The sequence below is a fragment of the Equus przewalskii genome, chromosome 14 (genome assembly GCF_037783145.1).
Source record: "Equus przewalskii isolate Varuska chromosome 14, EquPr2, whole genome shotgun sequence".
In the NCBI taxonomy this organism is placed as follows: domain Eukaryota; kingdom Metazoa; phylum Chordata; class Mammalia; order Perissodactyla; family Equidae; genus Equus; species Equus przewalskii.
Window position 1 is genome coordinate 80649577 of NC_091844.1, and position 27425 is coordinate 80677001.

The following is a 27425-nucleotide window of genomic DNA, read 5'->3' on the forward strand; positions in this document are numbered from 1 at the left end:
CACCAAGGTGGAAGCTCATTATATAGAGGCTCGGAGTGTGTGTGCCAACAACTTCCTCCCCCCAGCAACCACACATGCGAAGGTTTGACAGAATGCAATTCAAACAGGCATTCATTAGGCAGCAGGCCCATTTCGGCTTAATCACAGGCAGTGAAAGAGCAAAGAAATTGGATCAGCATATCTGTGCCCCAGCAAAAGCCACTGGTGGGCTTCGATACTTCCAAAGGCTGTTTTCTAATGATGTGCCTCTTAGGAACCTGGGGTTGGAAGGAAATTTAGCAGCATATAGAGTTCCCTGGCACAAATTACACATCAATTAACAGTTGTTTACCGAACACCTCTCACGTGCGGTGACATCACTGGATGATAAGCACTTTGTGAATTTAGAAGACTGGTCCAATCGGCTAGTAAGCCGCCCCTTCAGCCAGTCTTCCCATATACCACAAACCTGTCTTTGCAAGGACTTTGATGAGCTCTACCCATAGCTAGGCACTAATGGCGTTCACTTGGGCAAGGCTCTAGATACTTCTCACACACGGTTCCCTCTGCTTAGAGTGCTACTGATGTTTCTCTTCCTTCATTAACCAAAGCCATTTCTTTCTAGACTCTGATTCAGCTTCCACCCTTCCAGGACACCTTCTGACAGACTTACGTGGGGTGCTCATTCTATGGGCTTCCATGAATCTGTGTGTTTACCCCACCAGCCCACTGCCTTAGTCTGTTTCCCCAGCCTGCACTGAAATGACAGAGGAGGAACTTACTAAACACTTCAGGATGAAATTGACCCTCTCCGGGCTGTAGTTATTTCTGTTAAATGAGGTGCATGGTGGATCGAATTGCCCATAGAGCGCTCTTAGCTCTGATACTCTGTGGATCTCGATTGAGAGAAAGGCTGCTGGGCGGACATCAGCGGCTGGGTTTCCAATCACATTTGTAGCAGGTGCTGCTTTTCCTGGAGAATCGTGCAGACGCCTGGATTAGCTGAGTCTCAGATAAGCCTGGCTCTTCCAGAGCTATTATCACATTCATCCTGAGAATCCCTGGGCTCTAACATCATAGGAAAAGTAAAAGCTTCCAGAGTCAACACACTTGGAGTCCATTCCTGACCCTATCACTTACAGGTGGTCTAACTTGGGACAAGTTATGCATCTTTCTTATCTCCTCATCTGTAACAAGGACAGAATTCACACATCTGAAGGTGGTGGTGACAATCCAGTGAGATATTCCATCTATACTGGCCAGCCTACGCCCAAACACAACGCAAGGTAGCTTTCGCTCTGCATGAAAAGTAGTAGCAGCTCACCCTACAAGAGCGAAGATCTGAGAGAACATGTGAGGTCCTGGCTGGTGTGCGGTGGCCTCAAACCACAGATGGCGGAAAATCATCATTTGCCAGACCCCAGAATTTTAGTTAAATACGCACAATTTTATTGATTGAAGAGATTAGGACAAAAACATTAAACCAAATACAGGACAAAGCACCAGAGGCCACAGATTCCCACCATGCATGTCATCCATCTTTCCTCCTACAGGGTACTTAAAAAATAGGGGAGAGGGAAGAAAAACGGGTCCTTCTTGACGCAGCACCGTCTTCAGAATGTAAAAAAACCTCTCTCCTTTCTATCTTCCGTTATCAAAATAGAATCAAGGGCACATCCGTGGCCGCCTTGTCTCCTGACTATGAACGGTCAGGCCGCCCTCCTGGGAAGGTGAAGGCCGTGCTCCTGCCGAGCAGGTGTAGAGCGTCCAAGGTCTGCACATACATGCCACAGACTAATGAAGCACAGATTCAAGTAACATTTACACACTAGCATCCACGCGTGACCTACCCAGAAACAGGACCATTTCACAAAACGTATACAGGCAGTAAATCCAAACAACTGAGGTACTGGAAACACAAATATTTATGCCAAAAGAGTTCTGTATCATACAGCAATAGAAAAGCCGTAATAAAAAACACTTGCCACTCGAAATCAAATAAAGCTATCTAGAAAAGCCAAAGAAAAGGTTATTTCAGGGACAGAGATACTCAAACAAGAAAAAAATATATAAATGTTAACTACAGCATGTAACATGTCATCCCAAGTCAACCCGTAATTGAAGTACTGGCTTAATACATCACAATGTGACATTTTCCTTAATAAATAGAAGATTCTTGAAAATACAAAGGTGCGTATTGGGATAGAGAGCTGTTTTTATTTATATCATCCTAGCTTTCAGCTTATTTTCCTTCCCACTTGTCTCTACTGAGGGTTTTGTCCAAACCAGAGGGCCTTCCAAGTCAAAAGGACCATTCTTCGTAAAGAAAACGAAATAGCTGCCCTGTATGTTACACACGTGGGACAACCTGCTTTGTTTCACTAGTTTCCGATAAAACAAAGACAAAATGTTGAGTTGAGATCAGAGTGTTGCAAAGCTTCAGACTCCCAGAGCTTCCTGCTATCTCACACCATTGCTATCAGCTCTCTAAGAGCAACGTCAGGAACGTACCTTCACCATTCAAAAGAAAAAATCAAGGAGTTGAATTTCTCCTTTCCTTTCTTCTTCCTCTTTCTTTTTTCTTTAAACTACGATAGCAGTAACTGCATCTGGAAGTCTGACTTCTAATAGCTTCCTGCCACAAACCAATTGACACAAAACAGAATAGCTTGTTAAAGGACAGATTTTTTTCCCCTTCAGGGAGCAAAGCATTAACATGTCATTTCCTGACCAGGAGATTAAAGAGTTTATTCAGAAGAAATGAGTTGAAGAGTGTGATTAAGAGACACAAACTGGACTTTTGTTTGCTTTTAGTTTAGCACCCAGGTTTCAGGTCAGTCTGTGTGCACCGAATTTTTTTAAGTGAATCCCATTAATTATCAGCTAGGTGGTTGGCTTGTTTAAAAAGAAGAAAAAAAAAATATCCTTGGCCAATTGTACCTTCCCTGAATCATGACAAGAAGTTAAATGCTAACAGTGCGATGCCAAGATGTGTGTTTGAGGCAGAGAGTTTTGATTCTGTCAGGATCTACGACTATTTTTTGAACAAAATGAAAAGTGGGGTAGGTGGAAGTGGCCCGACTGACAGGGGTGGTCCCCGGGGCCTTCGTCAGGGAAGAGAAGCTCCAGGGGGCTCCTGGTCATCTGACCTGACCCCAGAGCCCGACCCCCATCCCACATCTCTTGCCCCCATGCTACATGTTCAGTCAGCTCCTTGAAGGTTTTCCTTCTGTGAACCAAGAAACTTGTGAGTGTCAGTGTCTTTCTTGCTACCAAGTCAGGCGATACGTGTTCCCTGGAAGAAGTCCCTTGCGCTGCCCTCTCTCGCTCCTGGTACCTGCTAAGTCTCTGTGGGGCGTGAGCTCAGTTAAAGAAAGGGTCCAAGTTCTCTTCCATGTTGACATCCGGCACCAGCTGATCAGACACTTCCTTAGCACCATATCCTGAATTCGAGACGCTAAAATCTGTAGAAAACCAAGGATGGTCCAGAATTTCCTGCGAGGTCAGCCGCTCTGAGGGCTCCCGCCGCAGGATGCTTCGGATGAGGCACTTGGCCTTGGGTGACAGAGTCTCTGGAATGTTGAACTGGCCACGCCGGATCTTGCTGAAGAGGGAACTGGGCTCAATGTCATGGAAAGGGTACCGCCCTACCAACATGGTGTACAGCATCACTCCCAGGCTCCACACGTCGGCTGCTTTGCCTGAGTAGCTGCCACTGGTGTTCAAGATCTCCGGGCTCACGTACGCCGGGCAGCCGTGCTTGTCGGAGAGGGAGTCATCGTCTCCCCGCAGAATGTAGGCATCTTCCAGGCTTTCCAGCTTGACCCGAGTCCTGCAAGAAAGGGAGGAAGACATGAGCTCCCAAGGGTGCTCTGAGACATAGGAATCCCATCATTATATCACAGCGCCCGCTGTAACGTTTCCAATGACCCTTCATTCATTCATTCATTCATTCATCCTACCTACCCAACATTACTTACTGAGCACCGTCTAGGTTCCAAACACTGTTCCAGGGCTGGGGCCACAGGAGTAAACAAGACTGACGAGGACTTTGCATCAAGCTAACAATCTCCTGGGGGACTCAAACAAATCTACTGGGGGACTCAGCAACCAAACAAACCGTAAGTAACATAATTATTCATCCTGTCTTAGTGATAAGGGAACAAGAGATTAAGTAATTTTCTCAAAGTCACTTCTGAGTAATGATGGAGATTCACAGAATTTGAATTCACGTCCAACCAACTGGGAGGCTCACAGAAGCTCCGGCCACGACTTCCGGCTAACACGACAGAACACAGTGTGCAAAGACCTTTCACGTGACTCAACTGTATTCTGGCCACACGACAGTGTTTTTGTTAGACACGAAGGATTTTACTATCCCATTTTACAGATAAGAACATTGAGGCTGAGAGAGTCTGAGTAACTTGCCCAAAGCCTTTCAGCTGGGAAATAGAGAAGACTGACCCCCACATCTTCCTAAGTCAACCCTGTTGTTCCTTCCACTGTACCAAGCGGCCTCACCTTAGGACACGGGCAGAGCTGGGGAATGTTCGAGTGGAAGTGAACTTCCATCACCTAGTCCTTGCAAGGTCAACATCCTCATAGCAAGCCCACCTGCTTTCCAAGATCTCCTGTTGAAGCTGCCTCCTGTCCTGCCCATCACGCTCCCAGGGCCTGGCCCTTGACTTGCTCCTTATCTGACTTAGGTCACCTGTATCCTCTACCTGTGCCACCACCTCTGTGATTCTGATCTCTCACGTGTGTGTGTGTGTGTGTGTGTGTGTGCATGACTGTGTGTGTGAATAGCAGCACGAGCCCAAGATCCTTCTCCAACTCACTACCTTGTCCCCAGTCTTCCCTCTGCCATTTAAGGCCCATGGAGCTGTCTGACAGGAGTGTAGGACTCTCCCGGGTGTGCTGGGAAGAAGAGGCAGAGAAATTCCATGGTGAACTCTGAGTCCCTAGGACCCAGCACTTGCCTTTACAGGGCAGGGTGGATATCATCACTGGGTATAAAACAAAGTAAGTGCTCAGCAAATACTTTCGGAAATGAGTTGAATTCTTCTCATTAACTAATTTCCAATAAACAGAGCAGAGGACCAGGACATGAACTGACTTGTTCAAGATGTGCGGCTGTCCCCAACCCAGTGCCCCAGGCTCCCAGCTCAGCTTTCTCCCCTTAGCCCAGGGGCCTCCTGAGAATTCCTGTTTCCCTGCTCTGCCATTTCTTGAGCGGAAAGTTAGCAACGACTACCTTTCAGTGCTTAACACTGAAATCTTCCTCTTCCCCCAGCCAGAACACTCCCCCTGCAGACTTCCAGCAGTCCCCAGGCCCGTAACCTCAGTTAATCCCATTCCATCACATTGATTAAGGCTTGCCACGAAGGTGACACGAGGCAGGGAGCACGGGCTGGAGAGAGGGGTTAGGACCTCGCAGACGGCACCAACGAGGTCCGAATCACGCACATCAGTTGGTTCCTTCATCTCAAAAGTGCACATCAAAGCATCTAGCCCCCAGGTGTCAATGCTGGCCCCCGGGTGTCAATGAGCGGGGAAGAGGACAGGGCTGGGACAATCAGAGGAAGGCTTTAGTCCTAAGTCAGAGCTTGTGACTCAGGTCCTTCAGCGCTGTTTCTCGTCCTCCCTCGACCGCAGGTCCTACCCCTTTGGGGTGATCACCACAGCTACTCAGAGAGCTACAGAAGCGAGGCGAGGCTCCAGTTAATCAAAGGAGAGTTGCTAGGGGCTCCTACAGCAAAGTCTGCTGAAACCCTCCGTGGATTCTACGATCTCCTATCTGGATGACAGGAGTTCCGAAGACCAAGAAGTGACTACTTCCTTGTACTCATTTCCCTCAATGAGCAACAAATGACTGTGGCCACTGGAAAAGGTGCTGGGCTGGGGGCTAGGAGAGCTGTTTCCAGGCCATACGACATCTCTCATCTGCTGTGTCGCTGTGGGGGAGTCACTCAACCTCTCTGTTTCTCAGACTTATAGAGGAGTGTTGAACAAGGCAGTCTTTCTTTTCTTTTTAATTTTTTGTGTGTGGTAAAATAGACCTAAGATCAAATTTACCATTTTAACCATTTTTAAGTGTACACTTGAGCAGCATTAAGTACATTCACATTGTTGTGCATCCATCTGGATAAGACAGTTTTAAAGTCTCTGCCAGTTTTAACATTTTGGCATTCTGTAACATATAGCAACACATCTTTTTTATTTATTCACCCATATTCTATTATAATCTATAGTATATATGCTCTTATCCTCCCCCTAGAGCGAACCAGCTATAAAAATAGCAAGGGTCTAGAAGTGCTAATCTGGAATTGAGCTGGTTAAAAACAAATCTCGTTCTTCCTTTTGCTTTCTCGAAGCTAAGGTGGCAGGTGGGGCTGACCCCCGCCAGCCTCACTAGATGTTCCGAGACTGGAGGTGAGTCAGTGAAACCCCGGGGTGGAGGGGAGGGGAGTGCCAACCGCAGGCACAAGTGGGTTCTCTCAGCCGCTTCCTGTGCCACCTCCAGCAGCAGCAGCTCCAGCCTGGCCTCTGGAGCCAGCCAGACTCCTCACCTCCAAGTTCACCATCTTGGCAGCAGAGCAGCTATGGGAATAATTACAGCAGTGGAAATAGTAAAAATAAGGAGCCCTCCCACCTGGGTGACAGGGACAGTCCAGGGGAATGAGCACTATACTTGGAATCAGAGGATTCAGGTTTGGGGTTGGGTTCCTCTGCCAAACCCCCCAGTGGTGTCTTTGCTTATCGAAAAGGGGGTCAACATCTTCACCATGGCTACAGCGGACCCCCATGGCCTCCCCGCCACATCTGCAGCCACACTCTGTGTCTCTATTCCAATCTCTTCACTCTTCCTCAAATGCACTGACTGGTCCTTCCTGGGGCCTTTGCACATGGTCCCCCCAGATCCATGCAGAGCTCACTGTTCTCGGGTCTCTGCTCAAATGAACTACAGTAGACAGGCCTGGCCTGAGCATCCCGTATAAAGCAGCACCTCCCCCCGCAGGACTCCCAAGCCCCCTTGTCACCTCCTGGAACACCAGCATGTATACTTCTGCAGTTCTGCATTTTTACTCTACGTATGACTCCAGTGGTCATTTCAGGGTGATCACCTCATTCTCACCTCCGGGAGCTCATGGGCAGGTGGCGGAGGTCACTTCATAGGTAGAGAACCCCACCTGCATTTCCTGCCATACTTCCAGCTCCTAGACCACTACCTGGCACGGAGCAGACACTCAACCCAAGAGCAAAAGGGCAGCCACACTTTTAATCCCTCAGAGCTTCAGAATGCTCACCTCCAAAGGAACAAGGGCCCTGCTCTGCCTTCCCGGCCAGGAGTAAGTGGGGGTGAGCGAAGGATCTACGGAGGACAGGCTGGTAAATGGCAGTGCCTCAGGCACCTGTCTGTCGGGCGGGTGAGGGCGGGAGGTAGACGGGATTCAGCCTTTTCAGGGGGCAGACTTCACCACCTCCAGCTCTTTACGCTAGGCCAAATCTAAAGCCATTTTTCCTTCTTACCCGGTTCCAGGTCACAACCCTAGATTCTGACTCCCTCCTTCGCCTAGTACCTCCCACGCCTTCAACTCTAGGCGGTACTGACCCCACTTGCAACCTAACGCCTCTTCCTGGAAGCCTTCTCCAGACCATGGAAAAGGGCCTTAGGGAATGGTTAAGGGCTCTGTCTTGTCATTTAGCCCCCCACTGGAGTTCGCCTCTCCCCTCCCCCACCTCAGGATGAGGACTCAGCAGCTGTGCAAATACCTCATGAATCGGACACTGAAATAAAAAAGACCACTCCACGTGCTGCAGTTCGGCTACCCGAGAGCTCACCATCTGCCACTTCATCCTCCTTTTAGAGGCTGGGATTCCAGTGGAGGGGTCTGAGCCTGCTGGTCACTTAAGGTTCAGTGTGTGCCGTGACAGGGCAGAGACACAGAAACCGGGCCAGTTCAGAGCCTTGAAATCAGAGACCTGGGTCAAATTCTGGCTCCGAAAATTGCTAAGCACCAAATATCAACATCATCTGTGGACCTAAACGTGTGCTGGCTGTTTACACATATTTTCTCTTTAAAGTTCACAGAATCAACTTCCAAGGCAAGAAGGACCATTCCTTTGTGCAGACCCTGGGCCTAAAGCTCTGCGAGGGTAAGTAAGCTCAGCAGTTAGTAAGGCCAGCTGGGGGCTGAATGCCCACCTTTGTCTGGCCTTTCCCTCAGGCCTGCCCCCACCCACCTGAGCACCTGACAGAGGAAACCACACCCAGGATGGTTCAGGGAACAAGGCTCTGTCAAAGCGGGCAGCACCCGTGCACCTGGGGTCCAGGAGAGCCAGCCCTCAGGGCAGGAGCCTGCTGCTTCTACACGGGAGCACAAGCATCTCGGGCAAGGAGGGGCGAAGGGACAGAGAAGCCCAGAAAGAGATGGGGAGGAAACACAGTGTGCGCAGGCACGCTTCTGACCTCGCCTGCTTCTTGGAACATCCTGAACTTGTTTACATCACTCGTAGGCAAGGGTCGAGGCAAGTGGTCTGGATTACGTCTTTAAACGAGGACCTTGCAGGGCGCACACATGTCGGGGACCCGAGGCCGGGCTGGAGTCCCAGCTCCAGTCCCCATGGACTTGCTATGCAACTGCAGGGACCCTCAGCAGGTCTCCGGGCCTGGCTTCCCCCCTGGGAATGGGGGCCACTGGCCTGTCCTCTCGAGAGTTGCATGTGGGAATGCCTGGGACAGCACCCCGACGTGTCAGAACAGGAGGGCAGAAAGGAACAGTCTTCCAACTTCTGACGTCCCCTCAACAGTCCAGGGATTATGAAGTTCTAGGCAAAGGAATCGAATTTTCATAAAAATCAACAGGAGCATCGGTGGTCCTAGTTATTCAAATGTCCTGCTAATCATTTGAGCACTTAAACCTGGCACTGGAGACGCAGACATGACAAGTAACACCCACCTTCCCAGTTTTGTGAGGATTAAATGAAAGAACGCAAGTACAGTATGCATGGAAGAATCTAGCATAGTAAACGTGCAAAAAATGACGGCAACTCTAATTGATCTTACGATTAAGATCAGGCCCCACCCTCAACCCTGGAGCCTAGGGGAGAAGACAGGTGAAGGAGCAAAGGTAGCATCCAGACCAAAGCAGATGTGAATTCTGTGCCCACATTCCTTCCTGGGCCCTTTGTCTTTGTCTTCTACTCCCCCCACCACCCCCAGCCTGGAATGTTCTTCCCCCCCAAATATGTGCCCACCTTACTCCTGCTCACTTTATTCAATCCTGACTAAGGTAATCAGGATGGGCTTCGTGGAGGTGGTGGGTCTAGAGGTGGTCCATGAAGAACAGAGATTCCCAAAAGTGACAGGGCAGTGGTGGAGATCTTGTGACCGAAAAGCTATAAAGGACCATGATTATCACCCACAGCTTCTCAGGGGAAAGAGCCACGAGCCCAGGCAGGATTAATTTGGCGGAGAAGCTGCATCCCTGCATGCATTTTGCAACCTGTGCCTGGCAGAGGCAGGGAACAGCCTGCTTTGCTTTCGCCCTGTGAATGAACAAGGCTACACGGGGGCAGCCTGTGTCTTCGGTGCTGGCCCAGCCCCGTGCCAGGCCTGTGTCATCAGATCGCGAGCCAGGTGAGGAAGCCAAAGCCAGCAGGATGCGGTTCCACTCCCTGCCTCCGCTGAGCAGTGCGTTGGCCTTGAAAACCCCGATGCCCCACCCACTCTCGGCTCGAGTGGCTCCCTAGGAGCTACTCAGTTGAACAGGCAGTGTGACCACAGGCTTTTTCAGCCTCGGTTTTCCTTCTGTAAAATGAGAACAAATGGCTACCTGGCCTGAAAAGGGCTCTTCTAGCTTCAAACTTCCTGATTTTAAGTTTTCTTTAATTCTTAAGCTATAGGGATTGCAACAGTTCCGAGATGACATCCTCATAACCATGATAATAATAATTATAGTAACAACAACAATACCAACCATGAATCGGCTAGATGCTGGGATTTTCACAGTCTGCATCTCTATTTCTCATAACAAAACAGAAAGCCAAGTATTATGAGACATGCATACTTCCTCACAAATAAAGAAACTGAGACACAGAGGATTAAATGTCCTAGGTCATATACAGGGTAACTACAAAAATTGAGCTGGAATCCACATCAGGAGGATTCTGACACTAGCACCCCCTTGAAAAACATCCTGGCACCAACATCACAGACTTGCTGAAAGAGAAACTTTTAAAGGGAGACCGTGGGTTTATGTACACAAACATGGCCCCAGGTTTATTCAGCACCAGATCACATACCAAACCATCACATACGAGATCTAATTGCTGTGGCTCATGAGGTGGAGAGAGATGGCTGGACCTGCCCATTTACTAGATGAAGAAACTGAGGTACATGAGTGGATGTGACCTGTCCAAAGCCACCTAGCAAGCGAATGGCAGAGCTGGGATTCGAACCCAGATTTCCAAACTCCAAATTTAGTGCTTCATCCAAAATCTCAAAAATGGCCTACTCAAGCAAATCAAGTTTTGCTTTTAAACCTTTAAACACCGCCCTGGGCTTTCGGCAGGAAGAGATCAGGACAGGGTGGGCCAGGGTGAGGCCAGGCTGGGAGTTCAGCCAGACGGAGTGGGCCTGGCCAGGACGGGAAGTCCGGTGGCCTGAGGTCAGTGGAACCCAGAAAAGTCACTGAAGGCCATTCTGTGGGGTGGGTCCAAGCAGGCAAAGGGTCAAGTGAGAAAGGACAAATGCAGCCAGGTCTGGCCTTCCTCTGCTCTACTGCAAAGCTACCCTTGGCTGCCAGTCCAGCTGTGCAAGCAAGGGTCCCACCTGGGACCCCTGACCTGGCAGCCACCTCTGGGATGCCACAGACCACTGAACTCTACCAAATAAATCATCACTCCCTTAATTCTCTGTTTCCTATGTGCATAGATTTTTCCAGCAGTCACCTCTGAGAGCCACCGTTGCACCAGGTCCTGTAGATTCAGTGAACAGACACGACACCTAAGTCAAGCTGCTCACAGATGAGCAGGGAGAGCAGTGAGTAAACCAGTAAGGGAAAGGTTTCCAGGCAGGGTAAGTAGTGTCTATAGGGAGGGGGCCACAGGGGAGGGGCTGGTTAGTTCAACGAGGTGGTACATCTTCTCACTACCTTACATACTACCTGGTCTGGGAGGCAGGGGTTCCCACACCGTTTTGATGTACAAGAAAATTGCAGCTTAGAAAGATGAAGTAACTTGCTAGGAAAAGCTACTGTGGAAAAGCACAATGGAAAAGCCTGCACTGCCTGCATACATTCGTGCCCTGACTCATCGTGGCCACCGGGAGGACGGGGGAAGCCATTCCACCCCCAACTCGCCTTCCCACTGCAGGAAGACACCACGCAGTACCGCCTGCCGTCTCCATAGGAACAGACAGGGAAACCCCAGAAAGACGATGCAGCTCAGACTCCTCGTCAATAACTCCATTCACCTCTTGCTCCCCAGCATTTAGACCTGTCTCCCGAAGGATCCCCCGACCCCGTATCAATCATCCATCGATTCGGCCTCTCAGAAAGGCTTCTGCAGGCAATCTACTGCTCAATGCTGGATCCAGCCCTGATTCTCCCAGCACCCCAAGGTGCTGCTCCTGCCTCGCTGCTTAGGCTGATTCAGGGTCCAGAACATTCTTATAGATGCCCCATTGGAGGGGTGGGAGCAGGGCTCAGGTCAGTCTCTCTGACCTTACCAACCCAGGCAGCACTGGGAGCAGTCAGTCCACACATTGGGCCAGACAGGGATGCTCCACTTGGCAGAATCAAAACTGGGGATCCTCTCAGATGGCCCAGACACCTACTGAACAACGATCGGGAGTCAGAAAACCTGGCTCTGCTCTCAACAGTGCCATTAACACAGTGCAGGATGATGGGGAAAGATCTCCCCTTCTGATTTCCTTATCTGTAAAGATAAAAGGGATTGGTTTAGGTCCCCCTCTGACCCACCCCCCCAAATCCCACTGCCTCATTCCTGGTTCAGCCTCAGCATCCTGAAGTCGATGCCCATCCTCAGTCCCTCCTTCACACACACTTCCAGAATGATATCTGGCCCAGCCCCTGCCCTGCCTACAGGAACCCTTCAATGCCTCCTCCTGGACTTCAGGTCAAGTTCAAGGTCACGGTCACGGGCATGTACCCAAGACCCTAGACCCCTGCTTTCCTCTTTAGCCTTGTCTCTGTCCCCCGAGAGTGCCCTCCTGCGGCACATCCCTCCCTACGCACAGCTCATTCAGGCCTCCTGGCCTTTGCTCACACTTTCTGGACCCCCTCCCCATCCCTCTACATCACTCAGACCAAGCCCCAAAGGAGCCCATCTCTGCCCTCACATAATCCCTCTCTATACCTCACCCACTCTTCCCACCCCCAGAAAGCTCTCTAAGGCACACCTTTCCTCTGTCACATGGTGTTAAAAACAATCATTACACTGTGTCTTCCATTAGGCAGACTCTCCGGTACTAATTCTTGCACCCCTGGTAGCTAGCACTGTGCACAGTGCATAATAGGTGCTTAATAAATGTTTGCAAGAGAATGTGACTCCCATGTTTAAGACGCCCCCAGCTCCAACACGCTTCTAGAGTTCAGGGCATCTAGGCGTGATTTGATTCTGCTTAAGAACTGCAATGTCTACAGTCCAAAGAATTTCACATGGGCTGGACTCTATTCCATGGTTTAGAGAAACTCCCAAGAGGGCTGGGTAAAGGACATTTAAAATGTGTTTCCATCCACTGCCTTCTACCATAAATATATCTAGGGGACTTTTCTTATAACATTTATGCCTCTAGGACACAAAGGGCTAGTCACACACCCATTTAGTCAATTGTCACACATTCGCTAAGAACGTCCAATGCTGAGCCCTGTGCTAGACATGGGGGGTAGAAAAATAAATGCACCCCATCTCACAGTTCTGCAGAGGAAGCAAAACCTACATCATAAAATGGAACAACAGGGAGCTGGCCCTGTGGCCTAGTGGTTGAGCTTGGCATGCTCCACTTTGGTGGCCCAGGATTGGTTCCTGGGCACGGACCTACGCCACTAGTCAGCAGCCATGCTGTAGCAGCAACCCACAAACAAAATGAAGGAACACTGGCACAGATGTTAGCTCAGGGCGAATCTTCCTCAGGAAAAAAATAAAAAAAGGAACAACAGACATACTAGGACTGCTCGTGGAGTTGGTTAACTGGTGGCCCCACCTACAAGGCCATGCTGCTCAGAGAAAACCCAGTACTGAGCTTCACTTGGACACTGACTGGTCTGGTCCTCGTGGTGCACACTAGTTGCCATATTGCATGAGAAAATTCTTTCTATGGGTGGGAACAAGCGGTGGTATTTTACCTCGCATCTATTTCCTGGAGCCAACATCGTATCTAAAAGCCTAGGCTCAGGAGCCAGGCACACCAGACACAAACCCCAGGTCTGCCACTGATGAGCTCCAAGACCCTGAGCCTCAATTGCCTCACCCATAAAATGGTGATAACTAACCTTACTTATTGGGTTTAAATTGCTAAATTTAAATATAGTAGTTAATCAGAATTAAATTAGTTAATTTAAGTATTGTAGTTAGAACAGGGCCAGGTACATGATTTGGACTCACTAAGTGTAAGTGCCATGAGGGCAGAGTTGGAGTCTCATCTGGCATTGCAGTAACTCCAGCACCTAGAATAGTACCCAGCACATGCTAAGTGCTCAATAAATATGTGTTGAATGATTAACTGAATCTCCAGGTGTTGGATTATGAGGCTCAAAGCCACAGATGATGACCAAGGGCAGTCACAACAGCTGTCTTTTTAAGTCCCTGCAGTGCACCAGGCCCTGTGCTGGAGATTTAAGTTCATTATCTCCAACCCACGAGAAGGCCGGCCAAGGTCAAATGATCACACAGAGGAATCAAAAATTTTACCGCTGAGCCCTCTGCTCCGTTTGTCAGGACCCCCAGTCCAGCCCATCAGCTAATTTATTAAATGCAAACAGTAAACATCCCAGCCAGGAATCCTGCAGAAGGATACCTACTACTGAGTCTATTTCTAAGCCCAGAACCCGGAGGAAGCTCTCCTCTCTCACTGGGATTAGAGAAGCTTTTCATAAATGAGATCACACCCCACCATCGGCACTGATAACAGTGTCTTAAATAATTGTAATTTTTGCATAAATCATCAAATCGAAATGGGAACGAGGGTTAATTTCCCACTTGATGTGGATTTTGCAAAGGCGTCTTCCAGGGAGATTCATAAGTTTCAGTCTTTCTGGCTCCCATTCTGGGCAATAGCTAGACACTGCTGATCTGCACTTATGCCCACCTCTCTCATTCTGTCATTAGAATGCAATCTGAGCTGCTCTTATTCAATAAAAGAGATTTTCCTTCATTTGATGCCCACCATGTTCCAGGAACAGAGCACATGAGACAGACTCTGTCCCCAAGAAGCTCCCAGTCCAGCAGGAGACGAGGTCAGCCCGGAGACGCAGGCAGGGACAACTAGAATAGAAGGGAGACACACTGTGACAGAGGCACGGGTGGGGGCTACAGGAAGAGGATCACTTACCCATCCCGGGGAGAAAGGGAGGCTGAGTCTTACCCAAAGGTTGGCAGTGCCTGCAGCATATCAGAGTGGTCAACATAAATAAGGGGATTCCAGGAGCTCTGTCTCCTTCAAAGCAAAAAGGTGTTTTCCTAAAAATACAATGAGCCTACAACTTAAAATAATACAAATCGCTATTAATGAAAGAAAGCAGAGTCGGGTCCCCAGGGCTCCAATGCCTGCCCTCCAGACTTTGTTAGATGTTGAAGCTTCAACAGAGGCAGGAACAACATGAGGATCTAAAGGAACAGACCAAACAGATGCTAATACCTAAGGAGAGTGCTGACTTTGGCCGGTGTGGGAAGGAGAAGACGTCCAACCCGCAGGAGCACAGGTCTGGTGCCTGGGCAGATGGCATGTGTTACCCTGAAAGCCCCAAGGCCTCTGGCTTCCTACAAGGGGTCCCAGCTTCCCTCCTGCAGAAGCAGGCACAGCTCAGCTTCCACAAAGCAGAGGAAATGAAACCTGTGACGTCAAGAGATAAAGATCTTCTAACCAAAGAAGAAACATGTACAGAGGCATGTTTCTCCGTTCACATGGGGTATTTCTGTGCAATGAAATGTCAATACTGAACTGCGACTGGGGGTGGAGAGTGGGGAGTGGCAAGAAGCCTTGTCCCCAGGGCAAAGGGAAATCAGGCTGGCAAAACAGGGATGCTGTAGGAACAATGGCCCGCCCACTTTCTGTAGGCATCCAGGACTGCAGCCCAAGGTTGCACCCGCTTAAAAGGCTCTTCACATTCTGAGTCAGCAAGCCAACCCCGTGTCACCCAGAGCACCAGACACTAAGTGCAGAGGAGGCGAAGGACAGCATGTGCCAAGCATTGGGTTCGCTTGCATTAATTCATTTAATTCCATGAAGGAAGTCTTCTTGTTATCTCCACTTTATAGATGTAATCTAGAGAGAAGAGGTTAGGTAACTTGTCAAGGTTAAGTTTACTATGAAGTGCAGGAGCAGGGATTGGAATCCAGACATCGACTCTGACTCTACATCGGAATAACTGGCCTTCTCCCAAGAGCTGCCTTTCCCTTAGAGGCTCAGATTGAAGCACTGGCCTCAGAGAACAGGCTGACCGGGCAGATAACTGTAATACCACAGCGGGGCGAGGGAGGATGGAGGACACGGGCACACCCTTTGGGGATTTGGGCACTGTCTACTAACAGATTCAGGGCCCCAACACAGAGGGGGCCCCTCCTAATCGCACAGTGCATCTTAGATCTTACTACAGGAACTGTGGATGCAAAGGGTGTGTCCAGGGTGAGTTCAATCAGGGTAGCCGTTTAACTTCCTCAAAATGCAAACAAAAGAACTGAGGCCCTGCCCTACAAAAACAGCCACAGGAATGGAGGAGAAGCAGCAGCCCAGGGGCAGAAACACTGCGGGTGATCCAGGCTCGGGGGTGGGATCCTTCGCTCCCTGTATGTGCCTTGTGTCCACCTTCCCTTGTGTACATCTTGTCAACTTTCTGACCTTTCTGAGCTGCAGGTTCCACAACATGTGTACTTGACCTGTCAGTTGCCCTCCTAACGCTGATTTGGTGATTATAACTAAACAGAAGAGAGAAGAGGATGTGGCTCAAATCTGAACCCTTACATCACAAGGGCTCCACTCTCCACTCCACTTTGGAAATAGCTGCCAAAGAGATGAACCACATTCTCCATGAACCCAGAGCCCTGGGAAATGCTCACTCGTAATGGTACCAGTTTATCAATGACTTGGGCCAGATGTTGATTTAGGAGTGCCTGCCCTGCCCCATGAGTCACAGAACCATCTCATTTAACTTTCACAACCACCCTACAGGATCTAATAATTATTTCTGCTTTGAGGAAACTGCCGCTCAGAAGCATTAAGTGACTTATCCAAGATCACGTAGTTAATAAGTGGTAGAGCCAGAATTTGAATCTAGAACCCAATTCAAAATAAAAGAGAAGAAAGAGAAGCGGAAGAATCTGAGGTGCTGCTAATCCAACAGCGGCAGAAGGCACACTAGTGTTGGGTCTAACATTAGGTTGGGTGTCATCTGTGTATACTGTCTGCAAAGCTACTTGTGGGAAGTGACTTATGGCGCTGACAATTCCACTAAGGATGTTTTCATGGATGGCCATGGATTTGGAGTTACAGAGTGTCCAGAACTGAAAATCTATGCATAAGAACTCTGTCCATAGGCAGGTCTTGTTCTGAACCAGGTGGGGCTCGGCCAATTTCACTGCGTAATACTTTCACTTTCAAGCACTTTCAAGATCATCAAGGAACAAGAAGCACATCCCTGAGACAGAGAAGAGTGATGTGCAAAGAGGTGATCTGAAGCTTAATAAAGCAGCACTACTTCCAAAAGTCTCCTCTATGTTTTCGCCCACAGGACCAATGCATAAAGGGTCAGAAAACAGACATGGACGCCAAGGTTTAACTTTCAAAAGCCTTTCAAATTCCATCCATTGTTTCCTCACACTGTCAATGATGTCAGGAGACAAGGAAGCTTTAGTCCTACTGAAACGCCTATTGATTAGGTCCCATTGATTAAGATCAAGGCGAGGGCTGCCAGCAGCACAGCCCCAATGAGATCCCAGGGCCCGTTGACTCCTGTTCCCCTCAGGAAACACGGGCAAGCTGCAGGCCACTGTGCAGATCAACAGAGAGAGTCTGCCTACGACTCAGTGGCTGCTGGACACACAGAGGGAGAAAGATGTTGAGTGACAAAACCAGTCTCACACTCAGAAATCAAGAGGTTAAAAGTCAAAAATCACCCACAACTTGAAGGATCTGCAACTAAGATATACAACTGTGTACAGGGGGGCGTTTGGGGAGATAAAGCAGAAAAAAAAAAAAAAGATTGTTAGCCCAGGTGCCAATCTTTAAAAAAAAAACCAAAAATCAAGAAGAAAAAAGGCTACTAGGCATTATTCCCCTTTTACAAAAAGTTGACAGTTGGGTGAAAAAACAAGTTCCTATCAGCTACTGATGAGAACATTTAGAACGTCCTTGAAAACGGAAGCGACCTTCTCAGAGCTGCCCAGACAGAGACACTTGTCATGTTCCGAACAGCAAGTCCACTGGGACGTCAGCGTGGTGTGGGGCAAAGAAAGAGCTCTGGAGTGACATGACAGGATTTCCAGGCCAGCGCCACTGGCAGACTGGCTGGGTGACCTTGAGCAAGGTCACTTAACTCCTGTGCAGCCGTCACCGCCCCAGTCAGATGGGGGAGGTTCTCCTGCTCCCTCCTGGTCTCTTGGGACAGCAGGGAGGCAGGGACTCAGGTGCTCCCAGACCTGCCGGGACACAGGATGCCCAGTTCCCTGCCACTTATGTTTTCTTTCCAGAAGGAAAGTGCTCCTTAAAATGAAAAAGGATTTAGCTTTGATATCTTTGCTCCAGTGAACTGTTCTGGTTTCACACTCACATGGGATACTTCTTTCTAGTTCTTTCTAGAAAGCGTCATACTCTTTTGCAAAATTCAACCTAAGTCCAGACTGAATTCCAGAGACCCGCAGTCCTCATTCTGGAAGCTCCTTACATCTTGGCATTTTTCCCCAGGCCCTGGGACAACAAGTATTTTGGCTTTTCCACGATGTGCTCACGGGCACTCGTGCACATCTTCTGGTGAAGGACCAGCCCGGCCTGGGGGAAAAGCCCTCTGCCAGCAAACGTGAGGCTCACTCAACCCCTGATTTGCTTCCAGCCAGCGTGGGCACTGGGGCGAGTAGCCCCACCTCTGGGATTCTGCTTCCTGGCAGCAAAATGAGAGGACTGAAGCAAGGACCCTCCAGAGTCCACTCCTGCTCCCATGTTCTGTGACCTGGGGATGTCCACCCTACTCTGACTCACTTCACAGTTACGTATTTACCATGGGTGTGCTATTGCCGGACACGCCAACAATATACTTGCTGAAGCCTGAAATTCCTCCCCAGAGAGACACAGTCAAGGACAGTGCTGTAAAACTCAGATCCCCGTGAGAGCGGGCATTCGTTGTCCTGACTCCCTGTCAGGCACACAGATTTCTTGAGAGCTAACTTAACAGCGACCTTGTCCTGACTTCCTCTCTTTCCTGTCTGTAACTTTGAGACTTCTTGCAGTATTTCTGAGCCCTCATCTATAAATGGACATGATAACACTCACCTCTCCAATTTGCAGAGAGAAGTAAGTTAAACGGTAATCTCACAGCAGGATCTCGTGGAGGTCACCAAATATTACCTCTAATTTTTTCCAGTTCCAGTTACCAGATCTCCACAAAAGGTGGAACAGACAGAGGAACAACAAGGGACCTTTGTCAGTACTCCGTTGGGGGTCCGATATGTATTTATCTTCCAAACAAGAATATTCAAAAAAGTAGATCCCTAAAAAATGTTATAACTCAGAGACCTTAGAGCCAGGACAATACAAGGAAGAGGAACTTGAGGCTGGGGAAGGGACCAATCTAAGGTCACAGAGGGTACTGCAGGCACAACCAGGATAAGGACCTGGTCTCCGGGCTCCAAGGGCAGAAGCATCTTAGCCGAAGAAGAGAGAAGGCAAGCGCGGCCCCACACTCTCAATCTTGGAATAGCCCCCTTCTTCAGTTTTTAATAAAGGTAAAAGCCATCCACGATCAAAGACCAGGATACTAGCTGCCCCAGATGCCTATGATCCCCCTCTATGAGAAAAAATATGGAGTAATAACCAACCCCTGTGGGTCTAAGAAACCCGGTGGTCCTCTGCACTTCGCATACTCAGCTGGATTATAAATGCTCCTGCAACTGTTCCATCTGGGCCCTTCACCTTTGCTAATCCCAAAATGCTTCCCAGATATTTACTTCCAATTAGCTCAAACCACAAAGATGAAAAAAACAAAGCACACACCACCAGATCGCTCTCATTGGGATGCCATCAGAATTCTATAAGCAGCAGCCTAAAAATATCATGGGCCACTGGGATAGACGCAAACTCACTGGCAGGCAGAAAGGTTTGAGAGCGAGATCTGTGCCAGACACATAAAAGGTGCTCCAGAATTGCTCTCTGAGTGAGTAAATGAATGATGTGCGCTAGACTTCTCATTAGATGGTCCTTAACAGCTTTGTGACAATGGACCCCCCACTTCCCTAACCGCTCTCTTAGTAGGGGATGAGGATGCCCAAAGCAGTCATGAGAATCCCATGACATCACGTATGCAGAAACTCCAGAGCAATTCTGGGAATAGTCAGCAATGAATATAAATCAGTTGCCTCCACCTGTCTAAAAAACCAGATTCTTAAAAAGAACAAAGTGGCTTGAAAGAGTTTTTACAATCACAGTCAGCTGGAGGAGAAAGCAGCACCCCAGTGGGGTCTGCTAAACAGAAGGTAATGAGTTAATGGAAGAACCAGGAATAGAACCCAGATGCCCAGCATCTTGTCCAGCTGTCTCCAAAAATAACCGACACCTTCACATTGCCAGGCATTTGCATTGGCAGTTTCCTCACCTGGAACGCCAGTCCTTCCCACATCGCCTGTAACACGTTCATCTTTCGAGTCTTGGCTCCAAAATCACTTCTCCTATAAAAACGTTCTTGACTCTCCAAGCCTAGTTAGAACTGACTTCCCAGCCCCCAGTGCCCACCTGACCCAGCACATACCTTCATTTGGAGCCTGTAACACTCCTTTATAGGTCAGCTGACTAGCTAATGCATCTTGATATTCACAGTACTGAGAATTGTGATTAACACATAGTGTATACTTAGGAAATATCTACTGAACGAATGAATGCATGAATGAATTAGAAATAACTGATGCCAGGCACTGAGTGTTCTGAAGGCAGGATTTTCAAAATCCTGCCTTATTCACATTGAAAATGCCACGCAGTCCTGCACCTTCAGAGTTCACAAGACTAAAACAGAAACAATTATGGGGTCACAGAATATCCTGGCACCTGTCCTTTGAACATTTGATAGCACCTTTAGAGTAGTGGCGATTTGTTTTCCAAGGCCCCTAAAACACTGCAATAATTGCCTCCCTTTGTCCTTCCACGCTTCCTTCCCCTCCCCTGGACAAGAGCAGCAAACAGTCCCTGCGAACCTTTCAAGCAACCACCCTGAGCAGCCTGTTAGAGTCCACGGGTCTGGACAGGAATGCGACTCACCTTTCCTCGTCCTTAAAGATGAACTTCCGCAGCTTGAGGTCCCGCAGCACCAGCCCCCCGTCGTGGCAGTGGGCCACTGCCGAGGCGATCTGGTAGAACAGTCTGGCTGCCTCCTCCTCCCTCAGCTTCTTGCAGGTGCGGACGAAGGAATGCATGTCCCCATAGCTTCGCTCAAAGAACACATAGGCTTTGGTCTCCCCCAGGATAATTTCGGTGATTTGGTTGATGTTGCTGTGGGCAGACAGGCAGAAGCACGGGGCCAGGGACTCCTGGTAGCAGCTGATATCAAACACCTGGGGCGGGATTGACAGGAAGACCAGGAGTCAGAGATGCCTCTATACAACCAAATCCCAGAATGCAGACACCTCCCACGGACACGCGCTCTTGAGACGGCAGAAAGTGTGGTGAACCTGGACTCAGACCACACTGGCCCTGCCTCCTACCAGCTGTGTGGCACTCAGTAAGTCACTTGACCTCTCCAAGCCTCCAAATCCTCAAGTGTAAAATGGGCAAATGATACTTGGCTCACAGTGTTAGGAGGATTACATGAGAAAATAAAGGTAATAGTGCTTTGCAGGATGGAATACAGTATGTAAATGGTAAGTTTTATCATTTTTTCTCTTTATCCCAGTCATCTCTGCTTACAGGACTAAAGCAAAATCAGAGGGAAAGTGACCCACCCCCAGACACACAGACAACATCTTATTTACTTTCAAAAAAAAAAAGATCAAAAATGTACATCAACACTATACAACTATACCAATTGCACACAACACATTTTGAGTTGCACGATTGTGTTGTACAGCATTGTACAGCATCTTGGCAATTAACAGATTAAATATCTAGGCTCTGCCTAACGGGTATCTAATTCAACATCTTCATTTTACAGATGTGGAAATTGAGGCTCAGAGAACAAGTCAAATCAAGCCCCCAGTGGCAGAGCTGGGAATAGGACACAGGCCTTCCTATTAGGAAAGCCGACTGCTTCTTTCTCTCTTCCCTCCACAGAGATCTGGCTCAATGAATCCGTTATGCAATGATTTTCTATGAATCAAAATTAGCCTGTGAAATGCCACCTCATTGTGGGGTTGTTTCAAAAGAAAATCCACTCTCAATACCTTTTTGAAACAGACCTAACGGGAATTAACACTACAGAGAATTTTTAAGGTTAAAAGAAAAAGCTTTCATTCATTTCCAGACCTCCACAAAATCAGGAATACAAATCCCTGGGTTTGGAATGTGGTTTTACTATCTGCCTGGGGATGTGGGCGCGATGACTCTATTCTGGGCCTGCAGGAGCCAGGGGCAGGCGTGGGGCGCTTCGCTGGAAAGCATCTAAGGCCAGGAATGCTCTAACAACAATACAATTCACGTTATCAGTTCACCATCATTTCGTTTCTTAAATCTCTTTTTCATTAGTTAGAACATAGGCTTCTGGGTCATCATTTTGCAGTGTGGTGGGGAAAATGCTGGCCTACAAATCCCCAAACGAGGCTCTAATCCTGGCTTGGCAACCGATAATCTGGATGAGGTGGAGAGAACACTTAGGTGCCCCCCCCACCCCATAAACTGAAGACCTGGATTTAGAACACTGTTAACCTTTTTGGGTGCGGATCCCACAGGAGAATCTGATAAAAGCGCTGTCCCCTCTTAACTGACCATGCCCATCCTCAAATGCACACACAATATCAGATTAGCTTTAAAGGGATTCACAGGCCTTCCAAACCCCATCCAGGAACACAGGCTGCCCTTTAAGAACGCACGAGTTAAGTCACTCTTAGCTGCAAAAAACAAAAAACCTGTGAGTCAAACAGGGATAGTAAGAACCTCAGGAGGGCTGGCACTAATTCTGGGCGAGGAAGCAAAGGAACGTTCTGAATGAACCATAATGAGGCATCTCAGGAAAGCGGCACAGCTGCTGCCACTATAACCTAGAATTTAAGAATGAACGCTTCAACATCTCCAGAGACCACAAATCACACCCCGATACTGTCAAATGACGACCTACCAGCAGTGACCTCAGAGGTCTGTTCAATTAGGAATCTGAAATGCCTGAGTCAACTTTAACACCCAGGCTGCAGGCAGCAGAAACCGGGAAAGCCTCAAAAATTTCACAGAAAGTCATAAACGCTCTGCAGTGGCCAGTGGCTAATGTAAACACGCCGTGTTATGTAACAGGGATGATGTGTTCTGAAGCTCTGTTGCCAGTGCTCACGGAGTGATGATAATTTATCATACACTTCCTGTTTTGAGTTGCATTTGTAAAAAACAAAAGGTGATTTTTGCTTAGCAGCTTTAGTCTATTATCCTGCCCCACTGCTGAAGAACTGAATGGACAGAGAAATTCAAGAAAAAAAAAATCAAACATATTCATGGCAGCTTCAAAATGTAGCCATACCCTTTGTAGAAGAGACCAGATTCCAAGATGGTGGACAGAGGATGAAAAATAAAGCAAGTACTTATGTTTTCCCAAATGGGTAGGAACCAAACTTTTATTAGTAGCTGTAACAGGCATTTATGGGCCTGGATTGGCATTTAAACCACCACCTTCAAGTGCAAAATCAAACCATAAGCCTGGTTGCCAGCTTCTTTTAAATGTTTAATTTGGAGCCTTAGTTATATAATGTGACAGTTCAGATAAGGCAGTAAGATTAGGCCAGCATTAATAGCATTTGCAAAAAAAAAAAGTGCCCATTCTGCCAAGATAGTAAGTATGTCCATCTGCACAGTAGCTACCAGCATTTCCATGAAATGCTAAGCTACCGACCCCCCGGAAGCTCCCTTCCTTCATCTACCTAGCTTAAAGTAGGCACATGGAGACAATAAACAGGCTTGATTATTTCGGTTAAATGACCCTCGGATCTCCCTCCCCCCACCACCCAAATAGTGTCCAATAGAATTCTCTACACAGTCCTCTATAAGTGGCATCTTTACATTTGATCTGTTTTTGCAAAGACTTTTTCCTTGGGTCAATGCAGAGCTGGGAGACACGAACTCTATCCTCTAAGACCTCAGAAGGAACTTGATTCAATGTGTCGATTTCACTGAACCTTGCAGTAAGCTGAAAGTCCACAATATATATCTGGTGGTGCATAGAAGCAGCCTTTAAAACCCACTTGGAGCTTCCTAGGATATAAACAACAATGCTTGCATAAGTCACTCACATCACCTCTGGTGAAGAGGCAGGAAAACAGAAGCTTCTGTGTCTTGCAGGGATGACCTCTGTCAAGCAGAACAATGATACTGCACTTAAATCCACTTGCAGCCACACAGTAATTGGTGAGGGGCTGATTCAATCTTTGCAATAACTAAACCAGCAGATTAAGTACAGTTTCAGGCCAGAGAGCAAGTCTACGAATGACACGGTAAGGTCAGCCCAAAGTGAAATGTCTTAAAGAATCTGAAGGAAGAAAGAAAGAATAGGGGCCAGAGTCACCTCTGCCTTTAAACAAAGAAATCACAGCAAGATGTTCCTGCAGAATTTGGCGGCAGAGTCCCTTTACTTAGGAGCGTCTCCAGCCTCTGAAAAATATTAAAATGCTGGACTAAAGTTGAGCAAAAGGAGTGAAAACACTCACTGCTGGGTGATTGTGCATATTTCATAGAAGAGTGGCAGCTCTGTGGAATTCATTCATTTCAAAGGATGACTACCCTATTGTGCAACGTTGTAGGTCTTCTGAGAATTCAATCCGGCTCTGAATAGCCTACCGAATTTTGGTTAACCGGGCACAGTTGCTCTGGGTCGCAATAACTTGGAGAAGATGCAAAATACCGAATGCTTAGTACAAGCAGAGAGCAGTACTTAGAGTCCCTGATTTTCCCCTAAGGTCTGAACTGAACAATTGCAAAACTGACTGGAGACCTCCACAAAACCTATTTTTTACAATGAAATAAAGTAAGTCCACAAAGTAGTCTGTGGTTAATGGTAAAAGTGTGAAGCGTTATTGGCAGCACAGCTGTGCAGGGCGCCCATTTCAAAGACAGCAGGGGTCCTCACCCCTGCTCCCCCTTACCCCCCCCCCCAAAAAAAACCCAACGCTGAGCAAATCTAAAATTAAGTGACAATGAATTCTCGATCTCTGTCCGATTCCTGGGTAGCGGTATGCTCTACTGTATTCATGGTTTTTTTGCTGCTCTTCCCCCGCTCATCTCCTTGTCTGGGTCCCTGTGGGTGCACACAAAGACACACAGACATACTCACACATACACAAACCAGTCACCGCTCAGGGTCAAACACAAAAAAGAGACTTAAGTGCTCATCTGTATTAGCACGGCGATCCCCCTGGGGCTCCAAATGCTGGCCTCTTAACCCAGGAGGCAAAAGTGGGGGTGGGGGCGGTGTCCAAGCACGGAAGTCTGGAGATGAGAAGAACCGGAGACAAGAGAAAAAGACCCAAAGGATTCACTATTTCCTACACCCAAAGGTGCGCCGGCGGCTTTGATTTCCACCCCCAAGCCTCCTTTCAAGGCTCCAGGCAAAAGAAAGCTCCGTGTAAACTCCATCCCCGCGCTGGGTCCCCGGGCTCAGCCAGAGGGGACACCTTTGTGTGTCTCTTTGAAAGGGCACCTTCTTCGGAACAAAGGTTTAACACCTGCACGCTGCTAAGAACAATGGCTGCGAAAGCAACCAAGTCATCAGTGCCTTAAAATTAGCGGGGGATTCCCTACTCAGGGTTGGAAGGGGAGGGGGCTAGACACAGGCAGAGATCCTGTGGGGACCCGGCGTCGCGCAGAGGAGCTCCACGAGCCTTTGGGAGCACGCGTGTCCGCGGCCCCCGCGCAGTCCCGCCGCCCTCCCCACCCCGGGCTCTCCCCAAAACGCCCCCGCCGCAGCCCGCCCCATTGTCTGCAACGCTCTAAAAACTTCGCAACTAGTCGAACAGACACAAATAAATAAATAAACCCACTTAACGAGGCCATAAATAATTATCCCGCGAATCTCCCTCCCCCAGACTCCAGGGCTTGGCGACCTCCCGCCCCCTCCAGCCCCCTCCAAACGGCCGGGGAATCTTTTTAAAAGACAAAAAGCAAAACCAAATCCCGGGCTCTTTACCTTGCACACCAGCTCCTCTCCACTGTGCAGATGCACGGCACGAAAAACGTGGTCTCCCTCCAGAGGTTCCAACAATAAGTATTTCCCGATGCAAGAAACGCAATGCGACAAGTTCGGAGTCTCGGGCGGGCTCGGAGAGCCGAGGTTCGGGCTGAAACTCTGGCTGGGCTCGGCAGACCTTATAGACGACAACTCTTCGAAATCCTGGGTTTTGTTCCGCGATCTCCCATATCTTGCTATTGTGATGGGGGTAGACCTGTGTATGTTCATGAGTGTGGGGGTCGCACTCGACAAACAAAAAACCCGGTGGAGAGATGAGTCGCTGGCGAGTGCGGCTGCAGGCGCCTCCGTGCCACGGATTTTAAAAGGGAACGAGAGGGGAGGGGACGGGAAAGGGGCTACGTGGAAAGAGTTAGAAGCCCCCAAATGGGCGCCGCCGGGCACCTTGTCTGCTCCGAGCCCGGTTCCCGGGGGTACTCGGTCGGCAGCAGCTCAGGTCCTTTTGTTACCCCAAAGCCGCCAGCGATTTGCAGAATCTCCGCACTTTTAGTTTCTCTCTCTCTCTCTCTTTTTCCAATCTGGATCTAGACGAGTAACCGGATTGCTAAGGTGGGGAGCTGCAGCGCCCGGTCTCCTGAAGCGATCCCCACGCAGGCTGCCGAATCGCAGACGGGGCGGTGGAGCCCTGCTGTAGTTTGTGCAATCTTCGGGGAGCGCACGGCGGCGGCTTGGTCTCAGCGCGTTAGAAACCAAACAAAAAGAAAAAGGAAATAAGCACGGGTCTACCGGCTCGCGCCGCACGGCAGACAGAATCCGCGCTGCACCCCCTTTTTTGGTGGAAAGGGTGGGGGGCGTGGAAGGGGGGGGGGGTGCCGAAAAGGGTAGTTACCTACGTTTTAACTGTAGATGGCGTCTGAGGCTTTTCCAAGATCTCAAGAGCTCTCCAAAATTTAAACAAACAGACAAAAAAAATAGCAAGGGAGCATTTAACTTAGAGCGGTCAGCGCTGCCAACAAAAGATTGCAAAAGCTAGGCACAGAGTTGCGGCGCGGGCAGGGCGCAGGTACCGCGACAAAGCCCAGGGCTTGGCCCGCCAGGCGGAGGTCAGCACAGGCTCATGCTGTCGCCGCTCGCTCGCACTCCAGATCGTCCTCCGAATAAAGCGAGAAGCGCGGGCAGGGACGAGGGCAGATCAGTGGTCTCCGATTTCCCTGGCACAAGCTTCCGGGGGTCCTCCGGGCGCTGGAAGGAGATGCGCCCCGAGCCCAGCCAACCCGCGGCGTTTCTTCCCAGCTGGATAACTGGATCTTGCCTTGGAATATTTGCAACCACTCCGTCTCTCCCTACCCTAAACCCAAATTGCCTGGCGGGGTTTGTTTTGGAGAAAATTGACGGCTTTTCTTCTTCTTCTTTTATTTTTTTCTTCCCCTCCCTCCAGAGGTAAGAGGAATGTGTATTTAAAATTGAAGGGGATGGCCGACGGTGCCCGAGGCCAATCCCCGAGCTCAGCACGCCCGCATCTCCCGGCGAGGCGGTATTAATAGTTACTTACGTGGCCGGGGATCTCGGAGCGAGCGGGGCCGTGTGTGCGCGTGTGTGCGCGCGCGCGCGCGCCTCGCTCGCGCTCGGTCTCCCCATTCAATGTCACCGACACATTTCCACGGAGCCTCCGCCCCCCCCCGCGGCACCGCGACT

General features: G+C 49.0%; 1 protein-coding gene across 1 annotated transcript; it reads right to left on the bottom strand.

Annotated features, from left to right (window-relative positions):
• Window positions 1-1405: 1405 nt before the first annotated feature.
• Window positions 1406-27425, bottom strand: TRIB2 (tribbles pseudokinase 2). The gene is made up of 3 exons (XM_070574396.1): window positions 25731-27425; window positions 20678-20970; window positions 1406-3811 (listed from the first exon to the last, which is right to left on the bottom strand). The coding sequence occupies exons 1-3, from the start codon at window positions 25998-26000 to the stop codon at window positions 3343-3345; spliced, it is 1032 nt and encodes a 343-aa protein (XP_070430497.1). The 5' UTR covers window positions 26001-27425; the 3' UTR covers window positions 1406-3342.